Below are 16,409 nucleotides of genomic sequence, written 5' to 3' on the forward strand. Positions count from 1 at the left end.
CTATAAAGTGGCATCAATTTTCTGGCTGAAACAATATGGAACGTATGAATTCGCTAGGACCCAGTGACATCACTGAGGCACTGCCTGAGTAATATTCATGAGGCCTGACTTATATTTATGAATTACTGATGCCTAATGAATTCATAGGCTACACGCTCATAAACATTAGTTTACACCACAAAACAGATGTCTCCACTGTGTACAGGAGAACGGTGCACCTTACAATAAGGACAGGGAGAGTCTTGAGTATCACACTTACTTGCCACTCATGGACTAACTAGGAAGTACACATATTGTGAATGGAAAATATTAGTAAAATTGCCATTATATTCCCAGAAGTAGAGTAAAATACCTTGTTAAAATGGTTTCTTTCATTAGGGCATGGCGGAGGGCTGCTGTTATGCCATCCAGCCTCTTGCAAGATATCAGGGGTCTGATGTCTGGTCTGTCGTGAAACAACAAAGTACACCCCCTCCTCGCTGGCCTGTGTGATGAAAGACAGATGTCAATGCTGCTGTTTTACTGGTCCAGACAGCAACTTTACTACAAGTTCAGAAAGGTCATTTTATGCCTAGCTCTGCACTAGTTTAATCCCTTCCATTCTTAATAGATCAACACACAGGTATTCATCCACCAGGGAAAGGTTTAAATGTATGTTATATATATGATCATGTGCACCAAAGACCTGGAAAATAAGGACATCACCATGGTAACCGCAGACTACGTTAACGCTTCAGTTCCCATTTATTTCAGGGCACTTAACACTGTGGACTATATTTAATGTTCAGTCAAATTCAGTTCAGATATACTTTTTGCCATGACAGACAAATGCCACATCAAAAAGTAGCTGTACACAGACTGGGCCCTGTTTGTGACCAATGAGTACAGAACCTGAGTACCAATGTAACTACTACACTGAAGTATTACAAAAGCATGAACAGGAAGAAATGAAATAGCACATTGACATTTGGGGGTCACAGCTAATATTAAATAAATGTAATACTATTTCTTATTTTCAACACACAAATAAAACATTTTAGGGGGAGATTCAATTCCCCATGTCGTTCTAAAGAACAACGCGGGTTGTGCATCATTCCAGTTACTACGGTAATTGATCTGAGCCGCGAGCAGAAATCTGTGTTAAAATTACCGTACTGGTAATGATGCGCGCCCAGCGTTGTTCTAAAAAAACGCAGGAATTTAGTCTACCCCTTAGTCGTGCTGCCACTTTTGTTGCGTCTTTAGATGTTGTATTCAGTAAAGTATCACTGTGTGACTAAAACAAACAATAACTCATTTACATACAATGCTGTTTGGAATGTAATATTACATTAAATATTAAAAATAAGTATTATATCGCCATCTAAAAGAGGTAATAACAATAAATAGCAAAATTATTTTAGTTTACACAAACATTTATATCTGCAAAGAGGGCTCCTTACCACTGCTGTCTATTTTACATGTGTTTTTAATGCAAGTAAAACACATGTAAATGGGTCTGACACTAGAAAATATTGTTACCATACCTGCTGCCATTTTTTTTTAATTTAATCTGTATAGAAGTATTGCGCACAGATACGGAGTAATAAATATTAGCAATAAAGAATACAATCCTCAGATTTGCTTTCTATAACCATGGTCTGGATATATGTGGGGAGGGGAGAGGTACTGATGGGAAGGAGGGGTGGATGCGGAGATATCTTAAGGATAATGGCAGTTGCATATCTCTGAGTTATACCACTTTCATACTGCCGCCCCGGCAATATCCCGGGTTGTTAACCCGGGATATTGCCGGGGCACAGGGCAGTATAGATAAGAAGATTCCCGGGTCGGGCGGGTTCATACTGCACCTGCCCGACCCGGGTTTTAGAAAAAAAAAAAGTGTAAAAAAATGTTTTAATTAAAAAAAAATACATAACAAATGTTTACTTAACTTATTTTCAGCCAGCGGTGTCTCCGGTGCGTTGCCGGCTGTCAGGGGGACCTCTGGGTACTAAAATTACATAATTTCTAGTCCATTAGAAATGACGTCATTTTTGTACCCAGAGGTCCCCCTGTCAGCCGGCAACGCACCGGAGACACCGCTGGCTGAAAATAAGTTAAGTAAACATTTGTTATGTATTTTTTATTAATTAAAATCTTTTTTTTTTTACTTCCCCATTTTTTATTTTTTTTACAGTATGAATGGTGAGACCCGGGAATTACACGGGTTGCACCATTCATACTGCAAGCGAGCGGGGTCCAACTCGGGAATTACCCCTCGCAAAATCCCGGGTCTAAGTCACGGGATTTTAGACCCGGGATTTTGTGGTTGGACTATTCATACTGCACCAAGACCCGGGTTTTTCAGCGTGCCTCTGCAAAAACCCGGGTTTTTGGTGCAGTATGAATGGGGTATTAGTGAAATCTGTATAATGTTTATAAGTCATGTCATCTACTTACTTACTGCATAGGTGAAAAAACTGTATCCAATACTCAGGAAAGCACAGGGTGAACTGTTCATCCCTTCAGAGGACTCCTTGAATTCCAGTTAGTGGTACCAGATGGCCGTGAAGCTACCTTTTAAGCCGGCCATGGATATATTGGGGGGTGGGGGACCTCCAGTGGGCTTTGGGTATATAAAACATTTATAGTGAGAGATTGGCATATTTGGGAGATTAAGAAGCAAGAAGCCCGGTTCCAGTGGAACAGAGCATTCTAGAATGTCTGTGAAGCAATACTTTACTCAAAGTCAGAAGGGGAATAGTGTTGGACAGTTCCACCAAATGAGAAGCAGGGGCGGATCCAGACTTTTGCTATACCCCGGGCGATTTTAGGGGGGGGGCGATTTAGGCCCCACTCCCTTTCTAATTTCTAAGGCTGCCGGCGGCTGCACAGTATGTGCAGGTCCGCTCGGCAGTGACAGTGTGCTGCCCCGCTGCTCTGATTGTGTTTAAAACACAATCAGAGCAGCCGGGCAGCACACTGTCACTGCTGAACGGACCTGCACAGTGTGCAGCCGCCGGCAGCAAGCCTCTGCTAGGGGGGGCGATCGCCCCCCCCCCCCCCCTGGATCCGCCACTGATGTGAAGTGGTGTCCCTGTGCCTGATCTGAACCTCCAGCAACAGCCCAAGGCACCAGGGTACATCTTAGACACTTAGGAAGGGCATCTATACCAACTAGAGAGGACCTTGAACTGCGTTTCCATTACAGAGGCCCTGGAAGAACTGGCCCGTTTCTATTGGAAAATCTTGGGCCTAATCTGGTCTGTTGTGTCCACCCCTAAAAAGGGTGCAGGGGTACAGTAACGTCGCCATCCGTGCTTCACTTTTCGGACCAGACGCCCTGCAATTCTCTCCCTACTGTTGTTTTATTTTTGGGAATATAACTTGTTATTTTTTTTACTTTACTATAAGTAAACACATTGGGGAACACTATAGCGAGCTAAAATTGCTGTTTTTTTAAATGCAAAACAAAAACAGTGGGTATGTGGCCTTAATACAGCCTAAAGTGAGAAACCCGAGTGCGGCTTTAGTTTAGAGTTTATTTTATTTTATTGATATTAAATAAATTAAATGGCTGATATATATTTAGGAGCCCACAAAAAGAGACTGTTTTTCTTATTTATCTTTATCCTAGCAGCAGTGAAAGGGTAATAAAATTGCTAAACTCTGAAGAAATGTATTTAACTATATTCATTAACACTGAAAGTCATAGAAGACGCAGAAAACTGGCACATGTTAAAACTGTGTAATGTTCTCATCTCATTCATGTCTAATAATAAATGCATTGCATAACACTCAAACAATTATAATTGAGAATTATGTATCACTATTAGGTTGTGTAATGGTTACCGTGTTAAGAATTGGTAAATACAAATAAAAAACAAAATAATTTTGAAATCATAAAACTTGCTACTTTATTTAGTGTCTTTGGATAAATGGTAAAAAATCTGCATTTTTCTGTGCTCAATTGTATAAATGAATATTAATTAAAATACAGATTGAAGAGCAGCACTTCTTTGAAAGTAGCCTTTAAGGGCTAGATTTACTAAGCTGCAGGTTTGAAAAAGTGGGGATGTTGCCTATAGCAACCAATCAGATTCTAGCTTTCATTTTGTAGAAGGTACTAAATAAATGAAAGCTAGAATCTGATTGGTTGCTATAGGCAACTTCCCCACTTTTTGAAACCCGCAGCTTAGTAAATCTAGCCCTAAGTCCTTTAAGTTGAAACTGTCAAATTCCTGTTAGTTTACATCCAAATATTCCTAACTTTTGTAAAAACAAAGAACAACATGACAGTAATGATGCCATTGACTTGCAGATGATAATATTACAGGACAACAAGACAACTACCGGAACATACAACACTACGATAAGGCAAAACAACAACTGTTTAACATGTAAAAGAGTAAAAAAAAAAAAACATATATAGGTGAAAATGTAAAGATATTTACACATAAAATCTATAAAACGCATTGACTGTTTTATCATGTAAACACAAGAGGACGATAGAGAAAGAAGGCCGAAGAGTGCATGACTGCTAGAATTTGGGCCTCCTCTTTTATGGCCTTCTGGGAATCTCACAGCACCCACCCAGTACAATACCATGTAGGGGTTGTGTTATAAGAATTGGATCTGCTGGTAAATTGTAGGGGGGAGGGATGGAAGGCAGCAGGACATGTCAAATTGGTACAAAAAAATAGTAATAGTCCCATGCAGACCTGATGCTGCTAGACCTATTGAATCCTCACCCCCCACATCCCCTCTCCCCCGCCAGAGACTGTACGATACAGCCCCAGGAGTTTTAGATTTTTTTGCTTGTCTTTTAAAACCTGAGGGATTTTTGGATCTAGAGCTGAACATATAAAGAGCAAACAGAATATCATTACTGTAGTAAACATTTCCTCAGTGAGGACTGTTGTGAAACAGAGGCAGGAAATGTGTTTATTAGTCAGCCTACAAATGCAGTATGTCTACCAATTGAAGATTTTAAATTTATGTGAAATAATCAGCCACATCTGACTAGAGTGTATATAGTACATGCACTAATGCACCCTGGCATAAGCAGAGTGATGTAAATGTAAGCAATCTATCATGTGCTGACCCCCAAGGTTCAAACAAACAAGCAAATTCAAAGGCGATCTGTGTCTCTGCTCTATGCTGGACTCTAAGGTGCACTGCCCTATAGCAAAGTTTATATATTTAGACAACTTTTTTTAAACATCTACCCTATAATTTAAGACGTCTCTTGAGGACCATGTAGCTGCAGAACCATAGCCTCTGAGCCAAAAAACAACAGTTTAATAAGTTTAGTCTGACTTGAAAGAGTTCAACTTCAACTTATCCAATTTCAGAAATGAGATGTTTTGCCAAGACGGTAAAACCAAACTGTTGGTCAGTGAACGAGATGTGTTTGCAGAACAAATTAATCTATGGCACCTTGACCACAGTGTGTACGCTGATAAAATGAGGCACTTTTTAAGACAAAACTATTTAATAAAGAATTACAATTTCACAAATCTGTTCCTAAATGTGAACAATGGATAAAAAGAAGCTCAAAGGGAGGGATAAAAGCAAACTTAAAAAGTGATTGGTTTTGACATACTTGCAAAAACAGTATGCCTTAAAGGAAAAATCATCCCTATATGTAAAAAATGGAATTTATTTTAAAGAGAAACTGGAGACCTGTAATTTGTAATATGCTGTGTACTTAAATGTAGCAATTTACAGTTTTTGAGACGTCCCGCCTCATTATTAGATTGTGTTCCAAATATCAATTTCCAGAATAGGATTTGCTTATTTTAATATTGTACATGGGTAGTAATCTTAAATTTCCTCTAAGTATCACAATGTTTCAGTGAGGCTGTATTTATAGTGCTTCAAGTGCTAAACAGAAATGATGAGCTCCAATCAGGGTGAAACAGTATGTTGTAAACTGGATTCTGTCTTAGTGGGTAAAGTTCTGACTCAAAGGGCCTCCAAATAATAGCATTTTCAGAAGTCCCCTCTCTGAATAGGAGCTGCTTATTGATGTACCTCTACCATCAGTGATATCTAGAAACCAAGGGGCCTATGCAGAGTCGGATGTAACTTACACTAAAAACGTAAATTGTGTCTGGAAAAAAAAAAATACGCAATTTACATATTATGCAGAGTCGCAGGTATCTTACATATCTGTAAGTCTGTATAATACGTAAAATGTGCATGGTAAAGCATGATGCACTTAAGGCATTTAACACGATAAAAGCATATGATACGCTTTAAAATCATCAAGTTGATGAATGCCATTTGTATTGGTGTTTTTCTCTCTTTCAAATAGAAAAAAAATCATGGGTTAGTAATAAATAATAATTACTCACTTGCTCTGATAGGAGCCATGCCGATTATGAGGCAGAAACGGCCTAACAGTTCTATTTATAACAGTGGGATTTCCTGCAGCCTAATTTAAGGAATAAATCTCAGTTTTTGCTTGTTCACTTCTCCTGCAAATATCCACTGAAATATATACACTGTAATGCATAAATAACCAATATATATAAGAAATTCAATAATGGTGCCACTAATGTAGCTGCCCCTTCCAAACATCCCCAGTCAGTAAAAGATTAATCTACAAAGATAGATATCTTAGTGAGAATGCATAAAAAGTGTAGTATTTTTTCAGACAGAAAACCTATAGTGGAATAACTGTGCGCACATATGAAATATTTGAGAATGCTTACAAGGAATGAAATATTTGAGAATGCTTACAAGGAATGAAATATTTGAGAATGCTTACATGGAATGAAATATTTGAGAATGCTTACATGGAATGAAATATTTGAGAATGTTTACACGGAAGACAGCTAGTTCTAGAACTCAGAACTCACCAGTGTGTTCCTGCAAATAACATGTCGGAACGGCAACTCAGAGAATTATTAATAGATATATCTCAACTCTTACAAATCATTAACAGGCTTATCAGGATAACATTCACTCATGCACTAGTGGTAAATGTACAGTAACCAGATACACGAAACGGATATGAAGATCTATGTGTTTCACAGTTACTTATATATATATATATTCTGCATATATTATATCCATTATATGCAAGTTGTGTGTTATATGTATTTTATTTAAAATATTGTATTTAGATTTTTATTCACGCTGAATAACATTTTGCTTAGATTATTTTACTCCTGGTTGTCTCATTTCCTCAAGCATTTTACAATGGACCTTATTCCAGAATTTACATGATTACATGAGAAATATTTTTGCTTTAGCTACAAACAACTCACTTGCAATATAGAGCACTGAATACACATTAGAGATATATGGAACCCCAAAAATAAAATTCTTCATCTCAAGTTGGGAAGTCTTTTTACAAAATAAAACAATATTGTAAACAAAACAAAAAGCCAAGTGAGCAATTATTTATGTTTCACTGAATGAGCTAAGAGTGGGATAGTGAACAAGAAAGATAATTTCATGAGAGCTGAAGCTATAAAAAGCTGTGAAAAGTGTCAAAGCTGTGAAACTCCTCACCATCACCTACAAGGCTCTCTCCCACGCTATTGCCCCCTATATCTCTAGCCTCCTCTCCATTGACACTCCAGCCCGCTCTCTGCACTCGGCCAATGACCGTTGCCTCTCCTCCATTCTGATCACCTCATCCCACTCCAGAATACAAGATTTTTACTTAATTCATTAAATAAACCAATAGATGTTTATGTACAGGAAGATTACCGTATTAATCTTGCCCCTTACACCAAATAATCACCATTGACAATCTCAGATATGCAAGCCATATATTATTATATCTATGGGCAGCACAGTGGCCTAGTGGTTAGCACTTCTGCCTTATAGCACTTTGACTATAATTGACCCTAGTCTCTGTCTGTCTGTGAGTATTTGTCTATATTAGGGAATTTAGATTGTAAGCTCCAATGGGGCAGGGACTGATGTGAGTGAGTTCTCTGTACATCGCTGCGGAATTAGTGGCGCTATTTAAATAAATGATGATGATGATGTCTATACTTACCTACTTATATATATAAAAATAAAGAAGTTTGTTTGCTGTAGAGATGAGCGCACTCGGATTTCCTGAATCCGAGCCCATCCGAACGTTGCCGATCCGAGTCGGATCCGAGACAGATCCGGGTATTGGCGCCAAATGAAACCTTGAAACCGAGGCTCGGAGTCATAATCCCGCTGTCGGATCTCGCGATACTCGGATCCTATAAATTCCCCGCTAGTCGCCGCCATCTTCACTCGGACATTGATCAGGGTAGAGGGAGGGTGTGTTAGGTGGTCCTCTGTCCTGGTAGATCTCGTGCTGTGCTGTTTAGTTCTGTGCTGTGCTGTGTTCTGCAGTATCAGTCCAGTGGTGCTGTGTGCTTTGCTCTGTGCTTCTAAGGGCATAGTTATTTCCCCAATATTCCCAAGTGTTTAAAAAATGTAAAAAAAAGTTATAAAAAAAATACAAATAACTAAATTAAAAAAAAAAAAAAAATACAACCAAATTTGCAAAACCAATCCTGCAGTATAAGCCCATTGGTACTGCTATATTACCAAGTTCACACATTCTGCAGTATCAGTCCAGTGGTGCTGTGCTCTGTCAATTTTGAGTTCAGTGGTGCTGCTGGGTCCTGTGCTGTGTCCTGTTCAGTCCAGTGGTGCTGTGTCCTGTGCTCTGTGCTTCTAAGGGCATAGTTATTTCCCCATTATTCCCAAGTGTTTAAAAAAAAAAAAAAAAAGTTATAAAAAAATTAATAAAAAAAAGTAATTATAACAAAATTTGCAAAACCAATCCAGCAGTATAAGTCCATTGGTACTGCAATATTACCAAGTTCACACATTCTGCAGTATCTTGTGCTACATATAATGGAGACCAAAAATTTGGAGGATAAAGTAGGGAAAGATCAAGACCCACTTCCTCCTAATGCTGAAGCTGCTGCCACTAGTCATGACATAGACGATGAAATGCCATCAACGTCGTCTGGCAAGCCCGATGCCCAATCTCCTAGTACAGGGCATGTAAAATCCAAAAAGCCCAAGTTCTCAAAAAGTAGCAAAAAGAGAAACTTAAAATCATCTGCGGAGAAATGTAAAGTTGCCAATATGCCATTTACGACACGGAGTGGCAAGGAACGGCTTAGGCCCTGGCCCGTGTTCATGACTAGTGGTTCAGCTTCACCCAAGAATCTTAGCCCTCCTCCTCCTCCCCCCCCCTACAAAAAATTGAAAAGAGTTATGCTGTCAGCAACAAAACAGCAAACAACTCTGCCTTCTAAAGAGAAATTATCACAAATCCCCAAGGCGAGTCCAAGGGTGTTGGTGGTTCTCAAGCCTGACCTTCCCATCACTGTACGGGAAGAGGTGGCTCGGGAGGAGGCTATTGATGATGTAGCTGGCGCTGTGGAGGAACTTGATGAGGATGGTGATGTGGTTATTGAAAATGAGGCACCAGGGGGAAAAACAGCTGATGTCCATGGGATGAAAAAGCCAATCGTCATGCCTGGTCAGAAGACCAAAAAATGCACCTCTTCGGTCTGGAGTTATTTTTATCCAAATCCAGACAACCAATGTATGGCCATATGTAGCTTATGTAAAGCTCAAATAAGCAGGGGTAAGGATCTTGCCCACCTAGGGACATCCTCCCTTATACGTCACCTGAATAACCTTCATAGTTCAGTGTTTTGGTTAGTTCAGGAACTGGGGCTAGGACCGTCATCGGTACAGGGACACCTAAATCCCGTGGTCCAGTTGGATACACACCAGCAACACCCTCCTCGTCAACTTCCTCAACGATCTCCATCAGATTTAGTCCTGCAGCCCAAGTCAGCAGCCAGACTGAGTCCTCTTCAATACGGGATTCATCCGAGGAATCCTGCAGCGGTACGCCTACTACTGCCACTGCTGCTATTGCTGCTGTTAGTCGGTCATCTTCCCAGAGGGGAAGTCGTAAGACCGCTAAGTCTTTCACAAAACAATTGACCGCCCAACAGTCGTTTGCCATGACCACAAAATATGATAGTAGTCACCCTATTGCAAAGCGTATAACTGCGGCTGTAACTGCAATGTTGGTGTTAGACGTGCGCCCGGTGTCCGCCATCAGTGGAGTGGGATTTAGAGGGTTGATAGAGGCATTGTGTCCCCGGTACCAAATCCCGTCGAGATTCCACTTCACTAGGCAGGCGATACCAAAAATGTACAGAGAAGTACGATCAAGTGTCCTCAGTGCTCTAAAAAATGCGGTTGTACCCACTGTCCACTTAACCACGGACATGTGGACAAGTGGTTCTGGGCAAATTAAGGACTATATGACTGACAGCCCACTGGGTAGATGCATCCCCTTCCGCAGCAACAGCAACAGCTGCATCAGTAGCAGCATCTACAAAATGGCTGCTCGTGCAAAGGCAGGCAACATTGTGTATTACAGGCTTTAATAAGAGGCACAACGCTGACAACATATTAGAGAAACTGAGGGAAATTATCTCCCAGTGGCTTACCCCACTTAGACTCTCATGGGGATTTGTGGTGTCAGACAATGCCAGTAACATTGTGCGGGCATTAAATATGGGCAATTTCCAGCACGTCCCATGTTTTGCCCACACCATTAATTTGGTGGTGCAGCATTACCTCAAGAGTGACAGGGGTGTGCAGTAGATGCTTGCGGTGGCGCGCAAAATTGCTGGACACTTTCGGCATTCAGCCAGTGCCTACCGCAGACTAGAGGCACATCAAAAAAGCATGAACCTGCCCTGCCATCACCTCAAACAAGAGGTTGTGACGTGCTGGAACTCCACCCTCTATATGCTGCACAGGATGGAGGAGCAGCAAAAGGCCATTCAGGCCTACACAGCCACCTACGACATAGGCAAAGGAGTGGGGATGCGCCTGAGTCAAGCGCAGTGGAGACTGATTTCCGTGTTGTGCAAGGTTCTCCAGCCGTTTGAACTTGCCACACGAGAAGTCAGTTCCGACACTGCCAGCTTGAGTCAGGTGATTCCCCTGATCAGGCTGTTGCAGAAGCAGCTGGAGAAAGTGAGGGAGGAGCTGTTAAAGCATTGCGATCCAACAAAGCATGTAGCTCTTGTGGATGAAGCCCTTCGTACGCTTTGCCAGGATCCGAGGGTGGTCACTCTTTTAAAGTCAGAGGAATACATTCTGGCCACCGTGCTCGATCCTCGGTTTAAAGCGTATGTTGTGTCTCTGTTTCCGGCGGACACAAGTCTACAGCGGTGCAAAGACCTGCTGGTCAGGAGATTGTCCTCTGAAGAGGACCGTGACATGCCAACAGCTCCACCCTCATTTTCTTCCACATCTATGGCTGCGAGGAAAAAGCTCAGTTTTCCTAAAAATGGCGGGGATGCTGATAACATCTGGTCCGGACTGAAAGACCTTCCAACGATTGCAGACATGTCTACTGTCGCTGCATTGGATGCTGTCACAATTGAAAAAATGGTGGAGGATTATTTTGCTGACACCATCCAAATAGACATGTCAGACAGTCCATATTGTTACTGGCAGGAAAAAAAGGCAGTTTGGAAGCCCCTGTACAAACTGGCTCTATTTTACCTGAGTTGTCCCCCCTCCAGTGTGTACTCGGAAAGAGTTTTTAGTGCAGCGGAACCTGGTCAGTAAGCGGCGAAGGAGGTTGCTTCCTCACAACGTTGAAAAAATGATGTTTATAAAAATGAATAATCAATTCCTCAATGAAGTACAGCACTGCCCTCCAGATAGTACAGAGGGACCTGTGGTTGTGGAGTCCATCGGGGACGAATTGATAATGTGTGAGGAGGAGGAAGTACACACTGTAGGGGGAGAGGAATCAGAGGTTGAGGATGAGGACAACATCTTTCCTCAGTAGAGCCTGTTTAGTTTGTACAGGGAGAGATGAATTGTTATTTTGGTGTGGGGGCCCAAACAAACCAATCATTTCAGCCACAGTTGTTTGGTAGGCCCTGTTGCTGAAATGATTGGTTTGTTAAAGTGTGCATGTCCTATTTCAACAACATAAGGGTGGGTGGGAGGGCCCAAGGACAATTCCATCTTGCAACTCTTTTTTTGGCATTATGTGACCATTCAACAGTCGTTTGCCATGTTCAAAAAGTAAAAGAAAATGTCAACAAATTCCAAAAATTAAATCCAAAAAGTTAAATGCCCTGTCATTATTTAAAACAAGAGGTATTGACGTGCTAGAATTAGTGTAGTGTTAATATGTTATAAACACTACACTTGGAACTTGGAGGAGGTATTGTGGCCCCGGTACCAAATTTAGTACCGGGGCCACCCCACTACGCAGTCCAGATACTTGTTTGGTGGAATTCTGACCAGTTGAGGCAGGGTGTATTTATTATATTGTGGCCCCAGTATCAAATTGGGTACCGGGGCCACCCCACTACGCAGTCCAGATACTTGTTTGGTGGAATTCTGACCAGTTGAGGGTGTATTTATTATATTGTGGCCCCGGTATCAAATTGGGTACCGGGGCCACCCCACTACGCAGTCCAGATACTTGTTTGGTGGAATTCTGACCAGTTGAGGGTGTATTTATTATATTGTGGCCCAGCTATCAAATTTGGTACCGGGGCCACCCCACTACGCAGTCCAGATTTTTTTTTGGAGGAATTCAGACCCGTGGAGGGTTTTTTATTAATTATATTGTGGTGACCACTCCTCTACGCAGTCCAGGTACATTTTTTGGTGCGAATCATACAAGTTCAGGGTTTTTAAATTATATTGTGGTGACCACTCCTCTACGCAGTCCAGGTACATTTTTTGGTGCGAATCATACAAGTTCAGGGTTTTTAAATTATATTGTGGTGACCACTCCTCTACGCAGTCCAGGTACAGTTTTTGGTGCGAATCATACAAGTTCAGGGTTTTTAAATTATATTGTGGTGACCACTCCTCTACGCAGTCCAGGTACATTTTTTGGTGCGTTTCAGACCAGTTGATGGTTTTCTTATTAAATTGTGGTGACCACTCCTCTACGCAGTCCAGGTACATTTTTTGGTGCGATTTATACAAGTTCAGGGTTTTTAAATTATATTGTGGTGACCACTCCTCTACGCAGTCCAGGTACATTTTTTGGTGTGATTCATACAAGTTGATGGTTTTCTTATTATATTGTGGTGACCACTCCTCTACGCAGTCCAGGTACAGTTTTTGGTGCGAATCATACAAGTTCAGGGTTTTTAAATTATATTGTGGTGACCACTCCTCTACGCAGTCCAGGTACATTTTTTGGTGCGATTAAGACCAGTTGATGGTTTTCTTATTATATTGTGGGGAGCACTCCACTACGCAGTCCAGAAAGATACCTCGTTGCAACGTTTTGGTCTAATAACAATATTGTGAGGTGTTCAGAATACACTGTAAATTAGTGGAAATGATTGTTATTGAATGTTATTGAGGTTAATAATAGCGTAGGAGTGAAAATAAGCCCAAAAACTTGATTTTTGAACTTTTTATGCTTTTTTCAAAAAAAATCCGAATACAAAACCTTAACTCCGAACCAAAACCTTTCGGCAGGTGTTTTGCGAAACAAATCCGAACCCAAAACATCAAGAAAATCCGAATCCAAAACACGAGACACCAAAAGTCGTCGGTGCACATCCCTAGTTTGCTGGCGAATATCTTCCACAGCTATCAAGGTAGAGCTTCCAAATATTACATAGTTATTTAGTATCAAAAAAGTAACCTATTAGACCACATAGCAATGACGCGACAATGTGACAAGTATTGAAAACATAATTTTTTGGTTGTAAACATTTGTTTGACTGCTGGAAGGAAACATCGCCACAACACGGCATAACGACAACGAGACAAAGCTAAAAATCTTATTTTCTAAATAGTCTATTGACCAAATAATATGCAAATATTTAAAAACTGCTACACATTACAAATCAGACTCACCCAACGCCGTGTGACCCTGCTAGTTTATTTTAAACAGAACAGATTTTAATTCATGCTAATGAAACATACATCATTAGTCTACTAGTTTGACACTGACTACATGGATATATCAGAAGCTGATTAAATTGTACATTTTGTCTCTGGTATTACTGACGCTGTACAGGCAAAGCATAGTGATGGGGAACTTTAACCTATCAGTGATTAAGAGCAGCTCTGACTTAACGGCAAGGAGAAGGTTTATGTTACAGATCTCCAGCCAGACTCATCTAGTAAAAATACATAATGCTTCAAGGAAATCATCAAGTTGTAATTTAATATGGTATGAGCGGCTGGAGATTTCCAGCGCACCTGGTTGATCAAACTGACAGCTCACGCTTCAAATGTAAGAAGACAAAAGTGAAGAGGATAAAAAACAGTTATATGCAAGACGTGAAAGTAACAGCATTTTAATTCTTATTTCTCGTCTGTTTTACGGGCAATTTTTGTGAGGAAATTAATATTTGTAATAAGTCTGTGAACATCATTTCCTGCAAGGGGGGGTATTTAGTTACAAAACATAAATGTGCCGTGATTTATAGCAACCAATCAACAATTATCTTTTATTGATCTAGTGCAAGTTAGACTATAAAAGCAACAGTCTGATTAGTTACTAGGAGTTACTGCACCTTTGTACTTTGTAACTAAATAACCACCTACGGTAATAGAAATATATATTAGATTATATATTATAATGTGCTCAAGCAAGAATGTATCAAAATTTTAGTTTTATCCTGTATTATTGTTTATTTATAAGATGCCACAGATTTCGTAGCGCCAGACACAGAAGCAGGTAACAAATAGCGGAGGTAATACACATAAGTAGCTCAGATAAGTGTGAGTAATGCTATGAGGACTCACACAAAGTACAGCAGAAGACGTGACAGGACAAACGAGGGAGTCAGACAGTAGACAGACATGGGACAATAGGTAGAGAAGACCCTACCTGCGAGAGCTTACATTCTAGAGGGAGGGGTGGTGAGAGACAATAGGACCACCTGGGAAGAGATGGAGATGGCAGACAAGGAAGAGGAGGTGATGGATAGAATGGTTAGGAGGTGGTAGGATAGGCGAGCTTGAAAAGGTGAGTTTTGACTGAGTGTTTGAAGGACTAAAGGTTGGGGTGAGGAGTTCCAAAGATTATGGGTAGTACGACAGAAGTCTTGGAGGCAAACATGGGAGGAGGTAATGAGAGGTGAATGTCAGAGGCAGAGCGGCGTGGCCGGGTGGGTATGAACCTCCTGACAAGGTCAGAGTTGTAAAGGGGAGAAGTGTTGGTTTGCAAGTGAGGGTAAGGATTTTGAACTGAATTCTGAAAAGAATAGGAAGCAAATGAAGGGATTTACACAGAGTGGAAGAGGTGCGGTGGGAGAGGAAGAGAGCTGAGCCGCAGCATTCTGTATGGTTTGAATGTCAAAAATGTGAGAGTCAGGAAGGCCAGTAAGAAGGAGGTTGCAATATTTGAGACGAGAAGTGATGAGTGAATGGACCAGGATTTTGGTTGCTTTCTGAGAGAGGAAAAGACGGATTTTCGTAATGTTACGGAGGAGGACGTTTTAGGATTTGGTGAGGGACTGGATATGAGAGGTAAAGATGAGGACTGAGTCAAGGGTGACTCCAAGGCAGCGGGCTGGGCTGACAGGAGAAAGAGTGATGTTGTCAACCAAGAGGGAGATATTGGAGGGATAGCAACATTGGCAGGAGGAAAGATGATGAGCTCAGATTTGGAGATGTTGAGTTCCAGGAAGCGCTGTGACATCCATGTAGTTACAGCAGAAGAGACAGCAAGACACCTAGGTTAGGAAGGCGAGAGAGAGGTCAGGGGAGAAAAGATATATTTGCGTGTCATCAGCAGAGAGGTGGTATTGGACGCCAAATGATTGAATGAGTTCACCAAGAGAGATGGTGTAAAGAGAGAAGAGCAGAAGGCCAAGAGGGAGGGGGGTCAGAAGCAGACACGCTAAAAGAGAAGCCAAAGGAGTAGGAGGCAAACCAAGGGAGAGCTGTTTAGTGAAGATCTATGGACTGAAGGATGGTGAGGAGAAGAGAATGATCGACAGTGTCAATAGCAGCAGTAAGGTCGAGGAGTACGAAAAGGAAGAAGTGACCTTTGGACTTAGCTGGGAGTAAGTTGTTACTTTAGTGAGGGCAGTTTCAGTTGAGTGAAGGGGACAGAAGCCAGACCGGAGATGGTCCAAAAGAGAAAGGGAAGAGAGAAAGTGAGTCAGACGATTGAAGACAAGTTGTTTGAGTTTTAAAAGCAAAGGGCAGTAGAGATATGTGGCTATAGTTGGAGAGAGAGGATGGGTTGAGTGAAGGTTTGTTAAGAATAGGGGAAATGAGAGCATGCTTGAAGGCCGAATGGAAGATACCAGCAGAGAGAGTGAGGTTAAAGAGGTGAGCAAGGTGAAAACAGGCATTGGAAGAGAGGGTGACACCTTCAACAGTTAGTACAGTGTTGACTTCCAGTGTAAAAAATGATGAAATTT

General features: G+C 41.2%; 1 protein-coding gene across 4 annotated transcripts in view; it reads right to left on the minus strand.

Moving 5' to 3' along the window:
- The window catches only part of LNX1 (ligand of numb-protein X 1), a 187,994-nt gene that overhangs the window by 45,501 nt on the left and 126,084 nt on the right, over positions 1 to 16,409 (minus strand). For 3 of the 4 annotated variants that reach the window (XM_075195673.1, XM_075195662.1, XM_075195689.1), the window contains one exon: positions 353 to 484. The exons of the other annotated variant lie outside the window; for it this stretch is intronic. In XM_075195673.1, coding sequence (XP_075051774.1) covers positions 353 to 484 — 132 coding nt within the window. The remainder of the gene's footprint in view (positions 1 to 352; positions 485 to 16,409) is intronic. 4 annotated transcript variants of the gene reach the window in all.

Source organism: Mixophyes fleayi, chromosome 1 (assembly GCF_038048845.1).
Source record: "Mixophyes fleayi isolate aMixFle1 chromosome 1, aMixFle1.hap1, whole genome shotgun sequence".
Lineage (NCBI taxonomy): Eukaryota > Metazoa > Chordata > Amphibia > Anura > Limnodynastidae > Mixophyes > Mixophyes fleayi.